This window comes from Neopsephotus bourkii, unplaced genomic scaffold, assembly GCF_033783945.1.
Source record: "Neopsephotus bourkii isolate Nb327-2 ecotype Australia unplaced genomic scaffold, CSIRO-AGI_Nbou_v1 NB_196, whole genome shotgun sequence".
NCBI classification, from domain to species: domain Eukaryota; kingdom Metazoa; phylum Chordata; class Aves; order Psittaciformes; family Psittacidae; genus Neopsephotus; species Neopsephotus bourkii.
This window is the reverse complement of record NW_026900709.1, coordinates 3,397,678-3,418,439: the sequence shown is the minus strand read 5'-3', so window position 1 is coordinate 3,418,439 and position 20,762 is coordinate 3,397,678. Positions and strand designations below refer to the sequence as shown.

General features: G+C 37.8%; 2 protein-coding genes across 9 annotated transcripts in view; one reads left to right on the top strand and one right to left on the bottom strand.

The window, feature by feature from the left end:
* The window catches only part of DNAH7 (dynein axonemal heavy chain 7), a 116,022-nt gene extending 104,725 nt beyond the window's left edge, over positions 1–11,297 (top strand). For 2 of the 3 annotated variants that reach the window (XM_061376652.1, XM_061376668.1), the window contains 7 exons: positions 1,020–1,205; positions 1,617–1,754; positions 2,415–2,645; positions 3,488–3,640; positions 5,204–5,381; positions 6,739–6,842; positions 7,234–7,490. In XM_061376652.1, the coding sequence (XP_061232636.1) occupies positions 1,020–1,205; positions 1,617–1,754; positions 2,415–2,645; positions 3,488–3,640; positions 5,204–5,381; positions 6,739–6,842; positions 7,234–7,440 (1,197 nt within the window). In that variant the 3' untranslated portion in view covers positions 7,441–7,490. Of the gene's footprint in view, positions 1–1,019; positions 1,206–1,616; positions 1,755–2,414; positions 2,646–3,487; positions 3,641–5,203; positions 5,382–6,738; positions 6,843–7,233; positions 7,491–11,116 lie in introns of those variants that run through there. The other variant, XM_061376660.1, reaches the window with a different exon arrangement.
* Positions 7,641–20,762, bottom strand: part of SLC39A10 (solute carrier family 39 member 10) — an 88,611-nt gene continuing 75,489 nt past the window's right edge. For 4 of the 6 annotated variants that reach the window (XM_061376944.1, XM_061376935.1, XM_061376929.1 and 1 more), the window contains exons 4-10: positions 20,359–20,528; positions 19,118–19,336; positions 17,638–17,758; positions 15,488–15,856; positions 13,866–13,946; positions 12,896–13,086; positions 7,641–10,890 (exon numbers count right to left, since the gene is read on the bottom strand). In XM_061376944.1, coding sequence (XP_061232928.1) covers positions 10,732–10,890; positions 12,896–13,086; positions 13,866–13,946; positions 15,488–15,856; positions 17,638–17,758; positions 19,118–19,336; positions 20,359–20,528 — 1,310 coding nt within the window. In that variant the 3' untranslated portion in view covers positions 7,641–10,731. The remainder of the gene's footprint in view (positions 10,891–12,895; positions 13,087–13,865; positions 13,947–15,487; positions 15,857–17,637; positions 17,759–19,117; positions 19,337–20,358; positions 20,529–20,762) is intronic. The other 2 variants (XM_061376922.1, XM_061376952.1) reach the window with 2 other exon arrangements.

Below are 20,762 nucleotides of genomic sequence, written 5' to 3'. Positions count from 1 at the left end.
GCACTTTCTTGAGCTGTTAGTGCATGTGTCAAGGCAGGCTGGGTTCTGCCATGGCAAATGGGGAGCAGTGAATTAGAAACCGAGGTCTACTTGCAAGGTACTAACTACAAGCATTTTAAGTGGTTAGCACACCTTGATCAGTATATAACTATGTGGGAAACTTACTTTCAAATTACAATTTAGAAGTTCTGCTATGCAAAATAGAGCAGTGTTTATTCCATACAGTTGTCTTATTCATTGGAATCTTATCCTATCTCTAGACAGGAGCTGTAGATTCAGCTGATAGTGATGTTACTGCAAACTGTAAAATAGTGTACTAAAATACTTACTGCTAACTATGATTTACTTAATGATAGGGACAATATTAGACCCTGGCCTGTTGTACCTTAATCTATTTGTGTAAACTTGGCAGGTGACATTTCCTTCCCTGTTTGCAGAGCTAGGCAGTGTTTCAAAGCTGCTGTGGAATTTGCTAGCAATACATGACACTTCCTTATGTTCCAGCTTTCTAAGCAACTCCCTATAGCCAGAATCTGTTAAAAGTTGTGGCTGGGGACAGGAAAGGGGAGTTAGTTTTATAACACTGGCAGCCTGGAGTGGGTTTGGTTATCAGTGTGGTTAATAGGTAAATTGTGATTCAGCATGAGAAAGTGACTTCAATAAGGTGTGTGTTTCTTTCCCTGCAGAAGAGTTAAGGGGAGGTGTCGGTGATGGAGAGAGAAGTATGTATAGAGAAACAAGGAAATTTGGTAAAGTTTTCCAAAAACATGTACTCATGAAGTTCTAGCTGGACTACTACAGAAACTTTTGAGGCTACTGTTCTTCAAAAGATGCAGTGCTGGGTGACTTGATGGATGATTATTAAAGTAGTTGAAGCATGAACTAGCAGAAGTAACGTAACACTTTTTAAACTTCTCAGTGAGAATTCTGGATGACTTTCAAACTACAGTCACACCAATATGGCTGCCCAGAGAAGTGCTATAGACTGCAGTTCAGATCATTGTCTTGTTTTTTTTCAGGAGGTGCCATATGATGCTCTTTGCTATATGACTGGAGAATGTAATTATGGTGGCAGAGTCACCGATGACTGGGATCGGCGTACGCTCCATAGTGTTCTAAACATATTCTTTTCCTCAGAAATCATTACAAATGTAGATTATAAATTTGATTCAAGTGGCCTTTATTTTGCTCCTCCTGAAGGAGATGTAAGTATCCCAGAACAACAGGATTATCAACTGCTTACCTTTTACAAAAATAGATCTCTCTTTAGTGACGTTGCTATGAACCTCAGAGCTTACTGCTGTCACTGCCTGCTTTTGTGGCTTAATCTGTTTTATTAGAATTTATTTCATTGACTTCTAAGAAATGGAAATGATGTGAAGAACACACCCCAACTACTACCCACTACATTGCCTTTGTTCTGTGTGAGCCAGCATCCTTAGGGGATGGTAAGAGAAAGAGCCTGCTGAAGTTAAAAGCACTACAGAATAGGCATAAGAGAATTAGTTGATCATACCTGCTGTAGCTAAAAAAGACACAGTAAGCAGCTTAATTTATTGCACAGGAGAGCGTGGGTCTATAGGGTTTGTGGTTTTTTTTTTTTTTCCATTTTTCAGTACCAAAGCTATATTGACTATACAAAGACACTTCCACTGAATCCTTCCCCAGAGATATTTGGAATGAACGCAAATGCGGATATTACCAAGGATCAGTCAGAAACACAACTGTTATTTGACAGCATTCTTCTTACACTGGTATGTAAAGTATGGAAATCACAAACCATGTTGCCATAATATTCTACTCTATCTCTACATTTTTTTTCCAGTTTTTGCCCTACCTTATTGCGTTGTGTCTCAATTCTGGTGAAATTACTGTTCTACTTAAGAATCTTCTAAGGCTTTTTTGGCTTTGCATTTTTTCCTGTCTTCCCAAGGAAATGTACCTACACTTCTCAGCTTTTAATAATTTTCAACTTCTTGGCCATTTTCAGTTCAGTTTGAAAGCCAGGTACGATCAAGGAATATTATACTTCCTGTAAGCTTCATGAGGAAGATGAAGAACAGAGAACAAGGGGAACAGCAAGACAGAACTTGTTCTGTGCCATTTCACAGTACCTGGCCAGCCACTGTCCTGATGGGTACACTGGAGATGGGGGTAGAAAGACTGGTTTACAATGGAAGCAGGATTTCCACAAAAAAAATGAGGAGGGTACAAAGATGAGGGAAACTAAATTTTGTTAAACTAATTACTTATTGCAATAATATGGGCAATTCTGAAACAAATTAATTTCAATCCATCACAGGGAAAGAGGGCTGGAACTGTAATGGTCTTTTAAACAATGCCTTTGTAAGACCTAAATTACTCTCCTAAGTCGTCTTTCTCAAAATAAATGTGATTTTTTGGCTCTCCGATAGTCCCAGGCATCTGGTGGTGGTGCAAAATCCACTGACGAAGTTGTCCATGAAATCACAAATGACATCCTGAGCAAACTTCCTCCAAATTTTGACACTGAAGCAGCAATGAGACGATATCCAACTACTTATACCCAAAGCATGAATACTGTGCTTGTACAAGAGATGGGACGCTTTAACAAGTTATTGGAGACGATAAGAGACTCCTGTATTAACATCCAGAAAGCAATAAAGGTGAGCTGAAGACAACCTTTAAAGGCATTTACCTAGAACCTAGACTTGATCTCTGTCAATGCAAGTGCCCAGCAAAACTGACCTTGGATTCAGGTCAGTCAAATACTTTAATGAATCCAAGTTTGAAATGGATTTATTGGTCTGTATCTTAACATCTGGTAGGAGTACAATGGACTATAACAGTACTACTGTGCCTGTTGTACAGAAACCAAATCAGAAGGTTTTCAGCTACAGCTTTTCTAGCAAGACAGGCAGTATCTAAGTGCGCATCTGTTTTTCTGCCTCACTGGTATGAAAGACTTGAAGCACCTCACAGAATTTCTCACAGATGAAAGCAGATGTTCTCAACATCTCAAATAGCAACTTACTGCTAGTGAGGATTCCAGTTAAGATATCACAGTCTAAAGTCAATGCTCATTCTCAGGATCAAAACGAGTAAAAGCTACAGCTGTGCAAAATACAAGGGGAAAAAAAAAAAACAAACCAAAACTCCACAAAAAAAAACAGGGGAAAACAAAGTTTAAGGAATTTTTACTTATCCCCAAAACCACTACTCCTCTCCTTGTTAAAGCCAAACTACAAGCTAAAAAATCTGCTACTTCTGAATAAGGCACTTGCAGCAATGTCACAGAGTTTTCAGGAAACTTTAAATAATGATAAATAACAGTTAGTAAACTCAGAGAAGACCAGTGGGATTGAGTGCACCCTCAGCAAGTTTGCTGACCACACTGTTATGTGGTTCAGTTCATACATCTGTTGGACAGAGCACTACGTTGATTAGCATTAAAACAACCTGCTTAGGCCACATGTTTTGATATCTTCGTTTCCAAAATTTACTTTAGGGGTTAGTAGTGATGTCTGCTGAACTGGAAAACGTGGTGGATAGCATTCTGAAAGGCAGAATTCCAGAACTATGGATGAGTAAGTCTTACCCAAGCCTCAAGCCTTTGGGCAGCTATGTGACCGACTTCCTTCAAAGACTGAAGTTTCTGCAGGTGAGCACACTCCATTTATTTACACACGTTTGTTCAATGCTGTTTATTATTTTTGCCTGTTGATGGCAGGTGACATCTCCACCAGTGAACATACACACGCCATTTACTTACACTGAATAACTGACAGGGTCAGTTCATCCGCACATCCATTCTGTACAGCCCTTTACCCATCACAGCATCTGATGAAGCACTACATTTTGCCACATACCCTCCACCTCACAAAGAGCAAGCTCCTGTGTGTCAGTAATACTGTATGACAGAACTGGCCTTCTGATGTAAATTTACTAAGGGCCTCTTCATACAGATCTGGTGATGGTAATGAATTTAATTCAAACAGAACTTAGTAAAATACTGCTGAGTTTCTTTTCCAGTGTGCAACCTTATAAACATTTGAACACAAAATCTTTATGTTCAAAGTCAAATACCAAGCTTTCAGTAAAATGCTGAAAGCAAGCTGGATGAGTTAATCAATCAGTGGGGCTCTTTCACCTATAAGAGTGCATTCCCAAAACTTGACTTTAAATGAGTAACAGCTAGAGTTTCAGCACCATTCTATGGCTTAGTAATCACTATCAACTTAAGAAAACCAAACTTACAGCAGGTCGCCCTACTCCATACCTGTTGTAAAAACAGGTCCCAAGATAGAACTAAAATCAAAAGTAAATTAAAATAGCAAAAGCAGCAGCCAGTTTTGGGTCTAGCAGGATATTCACAAATTCTGCATTTCCAGAGAACCTCAATTTTACATGCTGGGGACACGTCACGCAGTCCCCATGCCTCGGTAACTCCCACTTTTATCTGCAGAAAGCCTGACAGTAGCTACAACGATATTTATTTCTTGGGGAGAAAACTCTTTACTAGCAGAGACAAACGGTGTAGTTTCTGCACTGTAATTCTCTGCAGTGTAGGAATTTTTTTCAGACATTAGTCAAAACTGGTGTTTGCAGCAATCAGAAAAAGGTCTTCTTGCACCCAGTAATTATTCACCATTGCAACAGACCTCACATGTATTATAACCCAATCCAACAAATGTTGTCATTTTTAAAAATATTTCCATAGATGCCTCCACAGTGTAAGTTATTAAAAACAGAACAAGAAATTAACCAAACACAAGCCCCCAAACACAGCCCCCTACGACCAGATTACTTTAATTATAAAACATATTGTCCCTCCTCATCTTCAGCTTGGGTGTACACACAACACGTGACTTTGACCCTGGAAGGGAAATATGATCCTTTCAAAGAGAAAGCAGCCTCCAAAAGAGACCTGTCATTTGCACAGAGAAACAAAGATACATAAGAAGGGAGAGAAGGAGGATTTGATGAACTTAAGAGGGATGATGCATGTTTAACGGACTTATTGAAACTAATCTTATTGTATGTGATTTCTTGTGTGGTTGTGCTCAGCCATCCAAAGTTCCACTGCTTTCAGAAAAGCAGCCCTGGATTCACAAAGCAAGAAATTACTTCTGCTGTTATTCTAGAAGATATATGCTTTCCTAATTTCTAATAAAATCAAAGGCACATTTGGTTATTTTCCCCCCTCTCTCTTTTGCTGCTGCAGTTGTGGTATGAAAATGGAGCTCCACCAGTCTTCTGGATTTCAGGATTCTTCTTCACTCAAGCATTCTTAACAGGTGCCCAGCAGAACTATGCCAGAAAATACACCATTCCAATAGACCAACTAGAATTCGATTATGAAGTGCTGGAAGATAAGGAATACGACACTGCTCCTGAGGATGGTAAGCAAATGCATCAGAGAATTATTTGCCTTTGCTGATGTATTTAGAAGGTAACATTGATGTGCAGGCTCAGTTATGCAATTAAGTTAACGAATTCAGCAGGCAACCATGCACATCTGCACTGCTCCCCATGAGATGCACAAGAAGCAAAGAGGCAATTTTAAGACCCTAGGAACAGCTGAGATTAATTCACATCCTGGATTAGCATGTAGATACAAAATAACACCAACAGAGGACATTCCTTGACCCAAACTTCCCACAAGAGATTAAACTTTCTTTTTTTTATCACCCCCCCCCCCCTTTTTTTCACTCTACTAGTACATACATCTCAAAATGCTTATTTTTCTAAGCCAAGGAAAACCAAGCATTCAGCAGAGAATTTACGTATGCTACCTTAACTATCCCTAGACAAGTATCTTACACACATGATCACAATGGGAAATAGGGGACCATTCTTAAGACGGGAAAAGCTCTATCTTTTATGACACTGCTTTATCATATACTACTTACCTTAGGTTTCAGTTGCAGTATGTTTGTTAGCTTACCCTTCCTCAGAAAAAAGGAGAGATTAAACAGAACTGTTCTTAGTACTCTTTTTAATACCTTTCTGAGGATCAATTTGACTGGAAGTTGTATAAAAAAGAAGGGCTTAGCATGTTGCCTGGGAGAGCCACATCCAGTCAGTTCAAGTCATTTTCTATTAGGGCTGGGGCACGTTTATTTTTTGTTTTGGAAGTTACAGTTTTCAGTCTACAGAGCAAGAGGGTGCAAAACTGATGAAAACCAGGCACTGTTATCCTTTTTTCTTCTGGAATTCTGAGGGAATATCATATCATGTCATCGTGACATGTCAAATAAAGATATTTATGGTTTTTAAACATTTACTTCTTTAATGAACAGCCTTAGAAAGGTATAAGCAAATAGCAACTTTAAACATAAGCAATGAAACAATGTGAAGACTAAATAGCAAAAGACTGTTTATATGATAAAATCTCCAAGTTTGGAAACAGTAAAGCTGACAATATGTAGTATGTACAGAAAACTTTATAATAGTGACAAGTTTAAAAAGAGCGTCCTGTACTGCGGAATCATTCTTCAGCTGTCACTGACCATTCAGAAGAGCCTGGATACACTGCGATATCACTAGACATTGTAACTTTAAAACCTCACAGAGTTGTAGCTATAAAGTATATGATTGTGTTTGTTACACTCAAAGTTATTTGATCATCACTTAGAACACACAGAAGTCACACACACTCAGTTAACTGACAGCTAAGTGCACTGCACTAGCTGCTGCTCTCAGCTAGCAGACATTTGCAGGTTTTGGGTAACATGCTATCCTTTCCAACTGATTCAGGTGTCTACGTTCGGGGGTTGTTCTTGGATGGAGCACGCTGGAACAGGCAAACTAAGATGCTTGGAGAATCTCATCCGAAAGTCCTCTATGATATAGTGCCTGTGGTCAGTATTTCTTGTTCGGTGACATTTTATAGTATTATATACTAACAGATGATGTAGAATTAGTACTCTTGAATTTCTAGTCTTCAAGGAATTAACATGGTAATTCTTACAAAACAATTTAATTAATCTGTTTTGTGTTGAAATAGAAATAAATTGTGTGAGAGGAGCTAAGATTATCTGCTATTAAAGACAGCACCAGGAAGTTTGGTGTTGCGTATTTTGGGAGAGGAAGCGATCTTGTAACAAGAAACAGGTTGCCAGGGCTATCTTTTACAAAGCAAACAAACCAAAAACCTAACAAACAATGTCCCAATACTTTAGCAAAGCTGAGACTGTTCCCTGTTTCTTTTTTTAACTGAGATGAGGAAGATTATTTTATTCTTCACTGCAGATATGGCTAAAGCCGTGTAAGAGATCAGAGATTCCAAAGCGACCGAGTTACCTGGCCCCATTGTACAAGACCAGCGAGAGAAGAGGGACTCTGTCAACAACAGGCCATTCCACCAACTTCGTCATCGCAGTAACTCTTGCTTCAGACAAACCCGAAGAGCACTGGATCAGAAGGGGTGTGGCGTTACTATGTCAGCTTAACGCATAAACCTGTCCCCATTTTGGGAGGTAGGTGCATTTTCCAGATCACTTATAAAGGATGCATGTTGGTCCTGAAAGGCCACGTTAAAAGAGAAATCACAATGAATTTGTTTGCAATGTTGCATTTGTGCCCTTCATGGAATTTGAAATACCAATACTAAAATACAAAGATGCACAGCAAAACTGTATAAAAGCCAACGAAAAATCTCTGCTCCTTGAATAATTTTATTTCTGGAAGCTCCTTATTTATAAGGAACATACATAAAATGAGCACAACACTGTTGACAATGAACAAAACAGCATTTGATCATTTCCAGCTTTATAAAATTTAAAAAACCTATTTAGTTTTAACAAAAAGACTGACAGCTCAGCAAGTTATATCTTATAGGACCAGAATCACATTTTAAACCATAGACTTAGTTGTTAACGGGGAAAGAAAAACAAAAGTTAAAAAAATTAAAAGAAATCACACTGCATCTAGCAACTACAGTATTTTCGAAGCATAATCACAGCGGATTGAGTGCAATGTGATCTACATCAAAATTCATATGGGATGTCACACAGTGACAGCATTGTAATATACATTTATGCCCTCCAACAAATACAAGTTAAATGAGACTCTGGATTCAAGCAGAATGGAATGTTGAAGCCAAGTAGAAATGTAGTGGAATTCAGATTGTCTGTAACATGACTCAAAAGCATACATTAGAATCACCTGGAACGCAATACTGGTGGAAACATACAGAAGTCACAGCTGTTAGTTACACTGCTCTTCATAACTTGCAATAAATACTAGAAAACAAAAGGAAATAACCATATTTCATGAAAAATACAGTACCTACCTTCAAGGACCATGTTTTTCCCTTGTCTGAAGATGGTCTTGGAAGGAAGTTAATTATTTTTCTATAGAGGCAGTGTATTAAGCTATAACCATACTCCAACTAATACACAAGTAAATATACTACCTGAAATACAGAAATCTTCATTTGAACAGATTTTAAAGGAATAACCTTTGAAAAATTATTTGACAAAGTATCAGTTCAACCACATAATAACCCCTTTATACTCAACAGAATTAACAGAAAAGGGTCAGTTTAATACCTAAGAAACAGGCTGTTTAAAATTAGATCCTCAGAAGGTATGCAGTGAGTTAAGTCTCTCTGAAAATGGTACTTGGTGACCTGACATGGGCACTATGAAAAAATGTCACCCAGGATCTTTACACTGCAGAAATTCAGTCATCTGAAGCTAACAACAGTGTGTTTGCTAATCAGGGTCCAACAGTAAACGTGTTTAAAGAAGGAAAAAGAAAACTTGAATTCAGAGCATCAAATGGCTGCATGCCTGAACTCTGGGCTTTTGGCTTCTTCACTGAAGAAACTGTGCCCGTCTTTGAAATGGACCCTTAATACTGTTTCTTGATACTGCATTAGAAGAAATACTGGCAAGAACCAACCGATATCTTTAACATACATGAGCTGCTCTCAGTAAAAATTAAATTGACCAATGAAGCTTGAAAAAGTAAAAGGGCCACAGGAAACACATTAACTTGAAATGGAATGAAGATACCAACTGGCTCTCATTAAAGGCGTTAGAATCAGTGTTCTTAGCAGTTACACTGGCACCAAGCAGACCTAAACAAAACTTACGGCACATAGTCAAAATACAGCTTTTATCTGGCATACACATAAAAGAAGATGAACTGCATGTTTTAAAAAACGCTACTACCATTACTTAGAACTGGTACTACAGAATCAACTTGCACTCCTCACAAACTCATGTTTTTAAGGAGATGGGTACAAGAACTAACTCATGTCTGGCAATGTAAGAATATCAGCACAATCCGCTCTAGGACAGCTGATTGGAGAAGTTAAGGCCCAAATTTTCAGTCTATCTTTCCAAATTACACATACCATGGGTCTATCATATCTGCTTTTTAATAACCTAATTAATACTGAAAGTGTAAGAAATATCTTAGAAATTAACTAACTGGTTTATACTGGAAGTAGACATCCTCTTACATACTCTCTACCACCAGAAATGGCTGGTGCTACAGTATCTGATATCAAAGGCATTGCAGAAACAGATTTTGATCTGGTATTACAGTATTGTAAATAACCTACCAGTACTACATCGCAGACCATAATTTAACCTTTGTGCCTAGGTTCGGTAACCTAGTTATCTTTCTTACACTTTGGATTGTTTTAACATGAGGAGGAGAAAACAGACCAAAACAACTGTTACTAAAAATGGAGAAAATTCCCATATGGATTCTCTGTTAAAAGAGTTTGCACAAATTCACAGCCACAAATCTTCAGTAGTTTATGCTGCAAGTGGCACACAATACATGTTTAGCATCTGTAAAAAAGAACCAGAAATAGCTCAATAACTCCAACATCAGGGATCTCCCCAAACTAACACTAATTCTACTGCATTTTGCATTTTCCTACTAATATCAAGGAACAAACATCAAATAAATCTTAGTCAGGAAAAACATCGTCAAACTGATCCTCGACAGAACATAGCACTTTGCAGAATATATTGCAACAGCCTGCCTTCTTACACATGAGATTTATAATGATGGAGTGTAGCTTAACACATATTCTAAGAATTTAAACAGTGTTTAGCGGGTTTTGGTTTCTTCTTCAGAATTTAAACCAGCACAGTGGTTTCCAGTCATGGGCTGTTGTGAGATTTAATACTTCAAGTCACCACTATGCAGAAGAATCAGCACAGAATGAATATATACACACACACGCACGCACATGTACATGGCATGCACATCTGTATATATCTATATATCCATCTCTATATATATCTATATATACATACAGATATATATATATATATATATATGTGAGCTACTTAAGACTTATGTGGCACTAAACGCTTACTCAGGTTCCTTGCAGAGGTATGAACTTCAGCTGTAACATTTTCTGGGTTCTGTTCAAATGTACTAATGAAATGGCATTTTCCCACATGTGTAGATCATTCACTGCACTTTTTATTTCTTAAACAAGCAGTGCTTCCTATCTAGTACATGAACTTGGCATTTATTTCTCATATTTAGTATTTCCTAATTGTCACTCACTTGAGTTTATAAGATGCATTGGGTAATCTCATCCGATTTCAATCAGAAAAAAAGCAGAAGTTAATCTACACAGAAATGAATATACTGTACTTGTGTAAGTAGTGCAAGCCACTGCTTTTCCTCTGAGCAATGTGCATACAGTGAAACAGTGCAGACTCAAAGCCATACAGTAACATTATTGTAACCACAGTGATTACCAGAATTAGGTCAAAACTGGATGTCAAGTACAATTTTATCTTCATAGAGGGCAATCACCAGCATGATAGCAAATCCAAGGAGCAGGCCTAGATTCTGAAGAATGAACTGCCCCACAGGACAATAACCATGCTCTTCATTATCTCCATCTCCATGAAGCATTTCTGGAAGCTAAAACAAACAGCAATTTAGGAAGTTATTTCACCTTCTATTCCATTTATACACAGACAAGTGATGATACTGTAGAGAATAAACACACCAGGATTCTATTACAAAAACAATACACTAAGACACAGATTAAACTCTACCTAACCACTACATCTGATAAAAACATGATCACATCATGTATTTAAAAACAAACTGAAAATGCCTTTCCTTTCCACTTTTTTTTCTTCAGCTTCTACTGGATCAAACATCTACTGAAAGTTCCTCAAGATAAGGACAAGCCCAGCATTCTTCCAGCTCTGCTCTTCTGAGTTTTTACTTGTTTAAAGTTGTCATGTTCAAATAAAAATAATAAAAAGCTTTGACTATTTCTACAGTAATTACACTGCTATAAATATACCCTTAATAATGTCTTTGCTGATTAACTTAGCCATTTGTCATGTTACATGCTTACACATGTAAATACACGAATAATAGCTACAAGTAATTAAAGAGAAATTCTATGTGATGCTATAAAAAAATCTGAAAACTTTGGATATTCCTTATATTCCTCACCTGTGAAGAAAAGTCCAACAGTACTGACAAAGGCAACACAGAAATAATAGTGGAGTTGGAATATGTAAAAATAAATCTGATGAAGTGTCTTACAAAACAACCCATAGAGAAGAGAAATACAGAGTTTTACAAAGAAGTTAATTCAAGAAAGCATGAGGTAAATGAAGGAATTCCTTCAAGAAACACCTAGTTCAGAAAAACGTAATACAGTTAAAAATGGAAACTTCAGGTAGTACATAGCAGAAGTCTCTGTATTGCTCTTCACTGGATAGGCTAGAATAGTTTGTTAATTCTGAGTACCCGAATACTGTACAACAATGACAAATTATCAGAGAATCAAATGTATAATACCCATCTGTTCTTGTATGACTGTATTTCAAAATGATACATAAAGCTGACAATTGATTCCACCCACTATTTAAATATAAAAATATATACTGGTGTGCAGAATATTTATCACCTCTACGACAGACAGCTTAACAGCAAGTAGTATGCTAGATTTCAAAGTACCGTTAGGTAAGTCATTAAGAATAACTGAAGCAATCAGTAGTAAAGATTGCTATATAGCTGTCATGTTGGCAGGCAAGAGTTGCTGCAGAACTATTTTCATTTTAATAAAATCACACTTGTATTCACCAAGTAATAGCAAACCCAATCAGAAAACTGTGCTTGACCTGTTGCTGCCAATTCTCACTTCCATGTTTTCTGAATGGAAGATCTGCATGGAATTCAGATTTTGTAACTGACTTCTACAGAGATAATAAATATTGCTGTGCCAAATCTGAAGATGCTTTTAAGAGTAATCCAAGAATATTGTGGCAACTGTTGCAAAACACAGTGCCTCTGTCTCCGTAACTTCCAGGGTTTCCTGTTCCATGGCCATGAAAACTGAGAGTATGATGAGTAGAAGTGAAGTCTTAGTTACGGATAGTGAGAGATGTCAGATATTTCACCAGGTAAGTTTTTATAAAGCTAATCACCACAAAAGCCATCTATTACCAGCTCCTCATGCCAAGAGTTCAGATTAAGCTTCCCAAATCTATGAAGATTAAATTTTAATGAAAAACAATTCTAAATACTGGATTGATCTCCAGCATGTAAAGGCCCATCCATAAAACCAGAGAACTGTCCTACTTTTTTTATTGGGAAATTATTAACTTTATTGGTTTATTAGTGGGAAGTGCGAGTGTCTTTCCCAGCCTCTCTCTACTTTTTTATATTTTAACAGGAGTCACTGGCAGGCTTTGGTAGCAGAAACCCAAACAGGCAAACAACTGTAAAACTTCACTACACCTCCCAAAGTATCTTTAGCATTTTAAAGTCATGTAACAGAAACACCCATCTACTGTCTACACATATTTTATGTGTTGTAACAAAAAAAGTTCTGTTGCAGGTGTCACTTCACATCCTAGGTTTTATGAACAGCATGCAAAAATGACATAAACAACAATCTTACCATGTCAACCAATGCCACATAGAGGAACATGCCTGCAGTGATTGCAAAGATCCACAAGGTGATGTTATTAGCATACTGTCCTACTGCTGTGCCTATCAGCATCCCTATGTAAGCCATCATGGCAGACAGGAGGTTGTACACAATAGCTTGCTTTACTGTCATACCTGCTTTAAGAAGCACAGCAAAGTCACCTAAAATGGAGACAGAACACAGGAGTTTAGTCTCAGTGCTTCTCAGGAGAGTAAGTGGTAGATAAATTAGTCTGTATTATTATGAGTACATAAATTGCACACGGTTTAATCTAGTACAAGTTTCATGCTGCTGGCAATAAGGATGATGAGTCTTCTCTCTAGTGGCTCTTAAGTCTCAGGATGCATGCAATGTAAAAGCATGTACAGTAAAACAACAGTTTTCATCTTGGTTACCTAACCCCAAGAAGAAATGCTTCAATTACAGGGTAAGAACCAGTGCATCAATGGCACTGGCAACTATGTCTACAAGTTTCACCCTAAACAGTCACCCACACCTACTGGACTCGGCAACTACTGGTACAAAGCATCTTCTGAAGATCTCTACACAGAATTCTACTTTTGTAAACTTGTGTTTACTCATGTGATTTTACTTAACTTTGTAAGGCAATGCCACAGAGAGTAGTGTGAAATGCTCTCTATAAAATGCAGAGGTGTAACACCAAAACTAAGCTGTTTGCTCCTAAGAACATTTCAGAAACATGTTCACAAAGCCTCACAGAACTGCTGCAGCCAGCTAACCTGCAGTACAAGCCTGCTTTAACATTCTCATTATGTACTTACTCTGAAGCAATATGGCTCCACTACTCTTTGAAGTTCTGGTTACCCCTGCAGCATCTGCACTGCATTATGCTTATTAGGATGAGTATCACAACAGCTTTTAGGTAACTGTTTTGTAGAGATGAAAAGCATGAACACATTGAGTATATTAAATTAGTTACCTAATTCATGGGGAAGCTCGTGACAGAACACTGCTATAGAGGTACTAATTCCTCCTGTAAGTCCAGCACTAAACGCTGCTCCTGGGGAAGGAGAAGGAAAAAAATGAAAAGAAGGAAAGATTCGACTTACATTTTACTATTTTCAAGTCAGAAAATTTAATCAACAGTCTTTCCAGAGGTGATGCTCTACTCTTAGTGCATGCTCTCATGAACGCACACTCTCATGAATGCGTGGTTTATCATGTCTGTGCCCTGTCTGCATATAAACTGAATTACGTGCATTGCCACTGCAGGCTTTATTAATCAGTTTATGTGAAAGGCAAATCCTGAGAGAGGAGAACACACTGAGCAAAACAGAGACATAAATGCAACAAGCTAATAAACAGCACCACTTTTACAGTTTTAGGAACTCTCAAGCACATTAGGACAGTCAACATGAGCAACAGCCTGAGCAACAGCCTGGCTCTCTCCAGGCTGGAAATCCAAACTAATATTTAACCCACAACCTCCCTATATCCCCCGTATGCTTATTTGTAGAGCACTTATCAGCAATATTAATAAGCCAGATGTGGGAAATAAAGACAAAAAATGCTGGCATAAAACTCTTTCAGTAACTTTTGTGTAAGCTAATTTAATTCAATCAACTTTAGTGTACAAGCCCTTTTTGGCCTTAGAAGCGAGTCTAAATGTCTTAACCTATTTAATGTGACAATGAAGAAAAAAGTTTATGGAGTTTAGTTTCTTTAGAAATTGCCTGGAGAAAGTGGAGAAATTTTAGTAGATTCCATTGTGAACTAAGGACCCTCACACATAGCTTATCCCTCATCCTTCAAAGTGAGTATGTTCCTTCTGCTAGTAGTTTGGAACCCTGTGCACTCTTGGTTGCTACTTTAGTAAAAAACATGCAGTTCAGTACCCTCACCATCATTTTCGTTTGTATGATAAATATATATTCAAATTAATGTGTATTTTACAGTTCAAATCACATTTAGAAGTCTATGTGAATCAAAGTTGATTTAAAAAGATCTAGTAAGATCTGCTTGGTACTTCAATCTCTTCTGTGTTTAGTTAAAAAATAGATCTAAACTGACCATATGCCAACAAAATACTTCGCTCAAACAAAAACTAAATTATCCTAAGTAGTACTTTAAAAAGAACTATTTCAGCAACCTAACCATAGTACATTTCTTATTACTGTTTATTACTGTATAATTCTATGTATTAATAATAATAGAAATAGTATTAATATTACTAACAAGTATCATTATAAATAAGACTGAAAGGCCCATTTTATTATCCAAAGGGACATATTAAGACACTAAAACCAAATGTGCATTACATGTGCTCCATAATTCATAAGGAGGTTTGTCTGCACCTATCGTTATCTGGCAGAGATTGCAACTGTCACTACATCAAGACTACTGTAATGATAGAAGCTGGTCACAGAATATTAACAAAGGGAAGACTACTGCAACTGATGGCCTTTTAATTTCTGCTCTGAAGGAGATTAAACAATGCCAGCAGTCACAGGAACTAAGTAGAAACCTTACCTGTGATCACTGATAATTAAAATATTACCAAAGTTACTAAAGATAAGAAGAAACTTGATGCTTTTTGCTTACCGATTGCTAAGCCATCACTAAAGTTGTGAATGCCATCTCCCATAATTACCATCCATGCAATATTAGCTATCCCAGTATCTTTCAGGTCTTTTCCAGAATGACAGTGGCCATGGGAATGATGGGAATGTTTGTGATGCCAGTGGTGACTGTGCTTTCTAGCTATCATTTTATCTTCGCCGTGGCTGTCATACTCTGAATCATGAAGATCATGCTCTTGAGCACTGTGTGAGATATCATTGTGAGAATGGTGCATATTGTTGTCCTCTTCCACAGACAAGAAGTTTTTGGGAGGGGATTCCAGCTGGCCATCTAAATCAGTTAGTTCAGTTTCATTGAGTCGATCTTCAGACAAAACTGAGTCGTCTGCTCCTACATTGAAGCCAGTTAGGAGAGACATGGCATTAATTCTTATTTAAAATACCACCAGCAACTACTGAGCATCACTGAGTTAAGAATTCAACTGCTTTGCAAAAGCAAAAGGAGTATTTTAACACATCCCAATCCAGCAACTTTGTTGTCAACATTCAGTTTAGCCCATAATTTTCCTAGTGACAAAGGTTATGGCTCAACATTAGAAAAGGACAGCTGACAGAACAATAATAATGTCTCGCACATTGCAGATGGAATCTGAACGGCTCAGGAAACCTTAACTGGCTACTCAATGCACACCCATATGGGTCACAACTTAGCCTTCACTGAAGCATTCCAGCATCTGCCACTGATAAAACAGGTCTTCAAATAGTTTCTGTACTGCATGCATCTTTGTGTCAGACACTTGTGTCATACGGTGAGCTCCTTCAATGTTGCTTATTACGCCTGCTTGCAATCAAAGCTCCTTTTATAAAGAAATACAAAATGAAAACTATGCAGAAGGCAAATGTGCATTAATTTTAAGTCTACTAGTATTTCTAAGGTATTAATAAATAAATGAAACCGTCGATCTGTGCTGATGGAAACAAAACTGGTTGTGGGGAAAAAACGGCAGTTCTGGACAATGAAGTTATTAGCTCACTATAATTCAACAGAAATATTCAGTCAAAAATAAGCACAGAGTGCCTAAGCAGCAATGAGTTCAAGGAGTTCCAGATAAACAGGTTTTTAACCATCATTTGGAAGCTTTCTGAAAAGAAATGGCATGGCCATTCAGGTCAGTGGTAGTGGCACTGCAATTAAACATTCAAATTCAGCATGGGCTTACAGTGCCAGTAGCACGAATGATTTACTCATCCACAGAAGAGTGCAGTTTTAGAGGCAGTGTAATGAAATCAGTACGTGCTCCATGTTATTAGAAGCAAAATTCTGCTGATTGCCAATTGAAAGAAAATGAAGACATTGAAAGAAATGAAGACATGAAGACACATACCACCATCTGAAAGCTGAAAGCTGTTCCACATCAATGTCCGAAATCTCATTTTAAGTTGTTTGAGAAGACTACAGTCCTAGCTCCCCCTTTCACAGACCATTCAAATTAACAAAATCGCATTGGTATAAATATAGCCTATGGATTAATCATCACAAATTAATTCAGCAGCCACACAGGCAACAGGAAGGGAAGGTTATGAAGCAAAGCCCTTCCCTCATCCTTTTGAGAAGGGCCGTTCCACATGAGCATCCAAACTGCCATGAAGGAACAGCATCTGAAAGTTGTTTTGGATGTTTGAATAATATCCAGAGTACTCAGTTTTATTTATGAAAATACATTAATGTTGTTTAGCCCTCTTAGACAAACTATAATTGGTCAGAGGCTGGAACCTTCAAAGTGAAACAGGCAACCCCTTTCAAATTGTGTGTGCTCATTTTTGATCTCATTTTTGCCAGGGCTGAGCTAGTCAGGCACAGCTTAACCAGAAAACACCTCAAAGCCAAACAAATAATCCCCCCCTTCAAAAAACCACAGCCACCCAAAACCTCGCTGCTTCAGAAGTCTGAGAACCATTTGTATAGCATATTAGGAAGCATTCAGAGTGCTCTCAGATCTAAGGAAAACAAAATAAAGAAAGATTTAATAGGGAAAGCCTATTAAGTCTTATTAATGATGATTTGCATAACAGCAGCAAAACTGTACAAGAGGTTACATGCTACATGCCATAGGTTACGTGCCATTACTTTGAATCTCAGAGTCAGAGAAAATGCTGAAAATGAAGGCCTACCTGCAAGGGGTTTGAGCTGAAGCCAGTCAGCATCTGGTCTATTATTTAACTTGTGATCAGAAAGTTTCCTTCCAATTGGTGATTCTTCAGTCTGGGGTTTTTTGCACCATTTCTGCTTACTCTGTAACAGGAAACAAATAACATCTGCTTTGTAAAAGCACATCGGTGGAAATAAAAGAAACTGAATGGTTGGTCAAAAATCTCTTCAAAACAGACTTAAGTTACTCTCCCTACATCCAACAGAAGTATGGGACTTCCAGGGCTCAGCATCAATACCTATCCCAGTGAAAATTCTTAGCTGCCCACCATAGAATCTCACTCACACACAGATGGTACTTCATTTCAATAACAGAGTACAGGATGGCAAGGAAAGCACATGGAGGCAGTTATTATATTTGCTTGTTTTGCTCAACAAACAGCAAGAACAGCTCCTCTCCTTTGTTCAACTTCCGTTTTTTTTATACTCCCATAAGTTCCTTGTATTTCCCTTTAGAGAAATGCTTGCTACTTTTCTACCTGAGGCACATAGAACAGAGATCATATTTTTGGCAAAGCAGCGTGGGGATTAAATTCCTTAATTAACCTCAAAGAAGAAATGCCCAATATGACAGCTTTTATCTCTTTATCAGAAGATCTAAGAAATACCTCCTCTTGCTGCCTGTCCAGCTGAAGCAGCAGGTCTGATGTGAAAAAAAAAGAACTTCTAAAGTTTCCATGCTCATCTAGGTGAAGGAGTTACAGCTTCACCAAAATAATTTAATTACTCAAAGCTGAATGATGGAGGCAAAAGCTGAAAGTGTATTTATGGCAGGGTGTTGGAACTAGATGATCTTAAAGTCCTTTCCAACCCAAACCATTCTATGATCCTATACTGACTGTTGGAAGAATATGGCTCTTTGGTTGCTTGAATCTCAGCCCACTGTCATTCACGTACCCTGAGGTTCTTCCTCTCCTTTTAGACCACATGCTCCCAGCCCTGAAAATCCAATCATTTTCAGGGAATCAAGTTAAAATTTGACTGGCAATTTATAGGAAGCAGGAGGTCTGCAAATTTTACCATCTTCTCATGTAGAAAAACTGAACAGCTCTTTATGCTGGCCTCATTAGCTAGCAACATACAGTTAAATTGTCTGACAACTGTCCGCTCTATTCCCAGTTCTTTCCTACACACTGCCTTTCCTATTTTGCAAAACAGAAGTCCTGATGCTTTGGAGAAAGAGCTGTCATCTCTTTTACTCAGGTCTACCTCCAAATATATCTGGCCAAAAAGCTGCAATCTCCCCCATCAGATTTCTACTCCATCTTCCCAAATTACCTCTTTTTACAAAAGGGTTTCCTCTCATAAAATCAAACAGAATGCAGATAAGCAGCACTCGTTCATCTTCACAATATAATGAATCATCACAAAGGTAATTCCTCAAAAGGCAGAAGAGAACTTCAGGTAATATATTTTAACACAGCATGCAATTTTAGCGCATACCTTCTGTTTATTGTAATGCTTGTACATTCTTAAACAATGTTCAATAATGAACAAAACATAAATGCCTCCAAGTGCCACAAGACCTTTCAGCACTGGATCATTTTCTTCCAGAAAACCTTCTGTCTGCACTCCATGTCCGTGGGCATGTCGATGAGAACGCTTGTGTTCATGTACATGACCTTGGCCATGGTGGTGACTGTGGTTGTGGCCTCCATGTGACTTAGGAGAGAAAACAATAAAACAGCATGACCTGGTGCAATCAGGAGACTGAAATGGATCCAAGCTCAGATGACAAAACACGTAACATTGCCAGAAAAGTAGCAGAAAAAGACTTACAAGTTGGGTTGTGTGTCCGTGTGGTTTTGGTTGTTTGCTGGGTTTTGTTTGTTTGTTTTTAAAGCACAAATGCATTTTACTATGGAAACTTCTCACTACACCATTCATTACCATAATGAATAAAAGAATATTCCTCTGGGAAATTTTTCAGCGGTGAAAGGGAGATAATCTAGTTTCAGCTTTTTTCCTGTCATAATGCTGAACATAATGAGGTTGTCACAATGCTACAGCTAACGAGACTAACACTCATACTGTCACAAGGAACTACCATTCCCACACTCCCATTAGCAACCAAAGATGATTTAACAGTTACAGCCAGTTACAGTCTTACTTCTGATATGAAATCCAAACTTTGAAAATGTTTGAAATTTGTATTAAAATTTACACAAAGGAAACATTCAAACATTAGACTTTATGCTGAAAGAATTAAGATAACAACATTCAGAATTACAGTACACCACCACAAACTAAAACCTGCTTACCTTCCCAGGAACTGGGACAACTTCTTGGTTCAGTAAGTTAGAAGTTACTTTCTCCCCAAGGACTAATAACTAATGAGGAAGTTTAACCCCCCTAAATACTTTTAATTGCTACTGATACACCTATTTCAGTAGACAAGAGGTAGTAACACTTTAAATACTATTGTTGGTCTCACTGGATGTTTTAAGGTAGTGTGACACAAGTTAAAACTATGAATACACAACTACTTTAATCCACATTGTCTTTCTTTTTGGTAACAGAAAGTCTCAAACAGTATCAGGCTGTCCCTCACAGTTAAGTCAATCCGCATCAGCAGCAGTGAACATTTGTGTTGATACTTGTCAAACAATTCTTTGACAATGCTATTATCTAGTTACAATTAAGAGGAAGGAGGGGGGGAAAGAAGGTAAGGAAACCATACTTACATGTGGCAAGAGATGGAGTAGTGCATCTCCACTCATTGTGCCTACAGCCAGAGCTACCAAGAAAGTTAGAAGAAATTTGAAGCACCATTGGTTAATGATGGGAACCAAGATCACACCTAGTAAGGAAAGCAGGCTAATGACGGTGATAGAGATGATACCACAAAACCAGGCTGTGGGAAGAAATGAATACAGAAAGATTATCAGAACAATACTTGTAAGACTTTTAAGGCTGGTTAATGAATTTCAACTCTCTCCTAAAATGTCACCTTCCTTTAACCTAATTGTGACTGTTCATTCACAAAATGCTGAAAAATATGAAGGTAATGCTGAAGTCCACAGCAATACACACACAGGCTTATCTGCAGTACAGTACAATAAAGGGAAAGACACCAGAGAAGACTTCC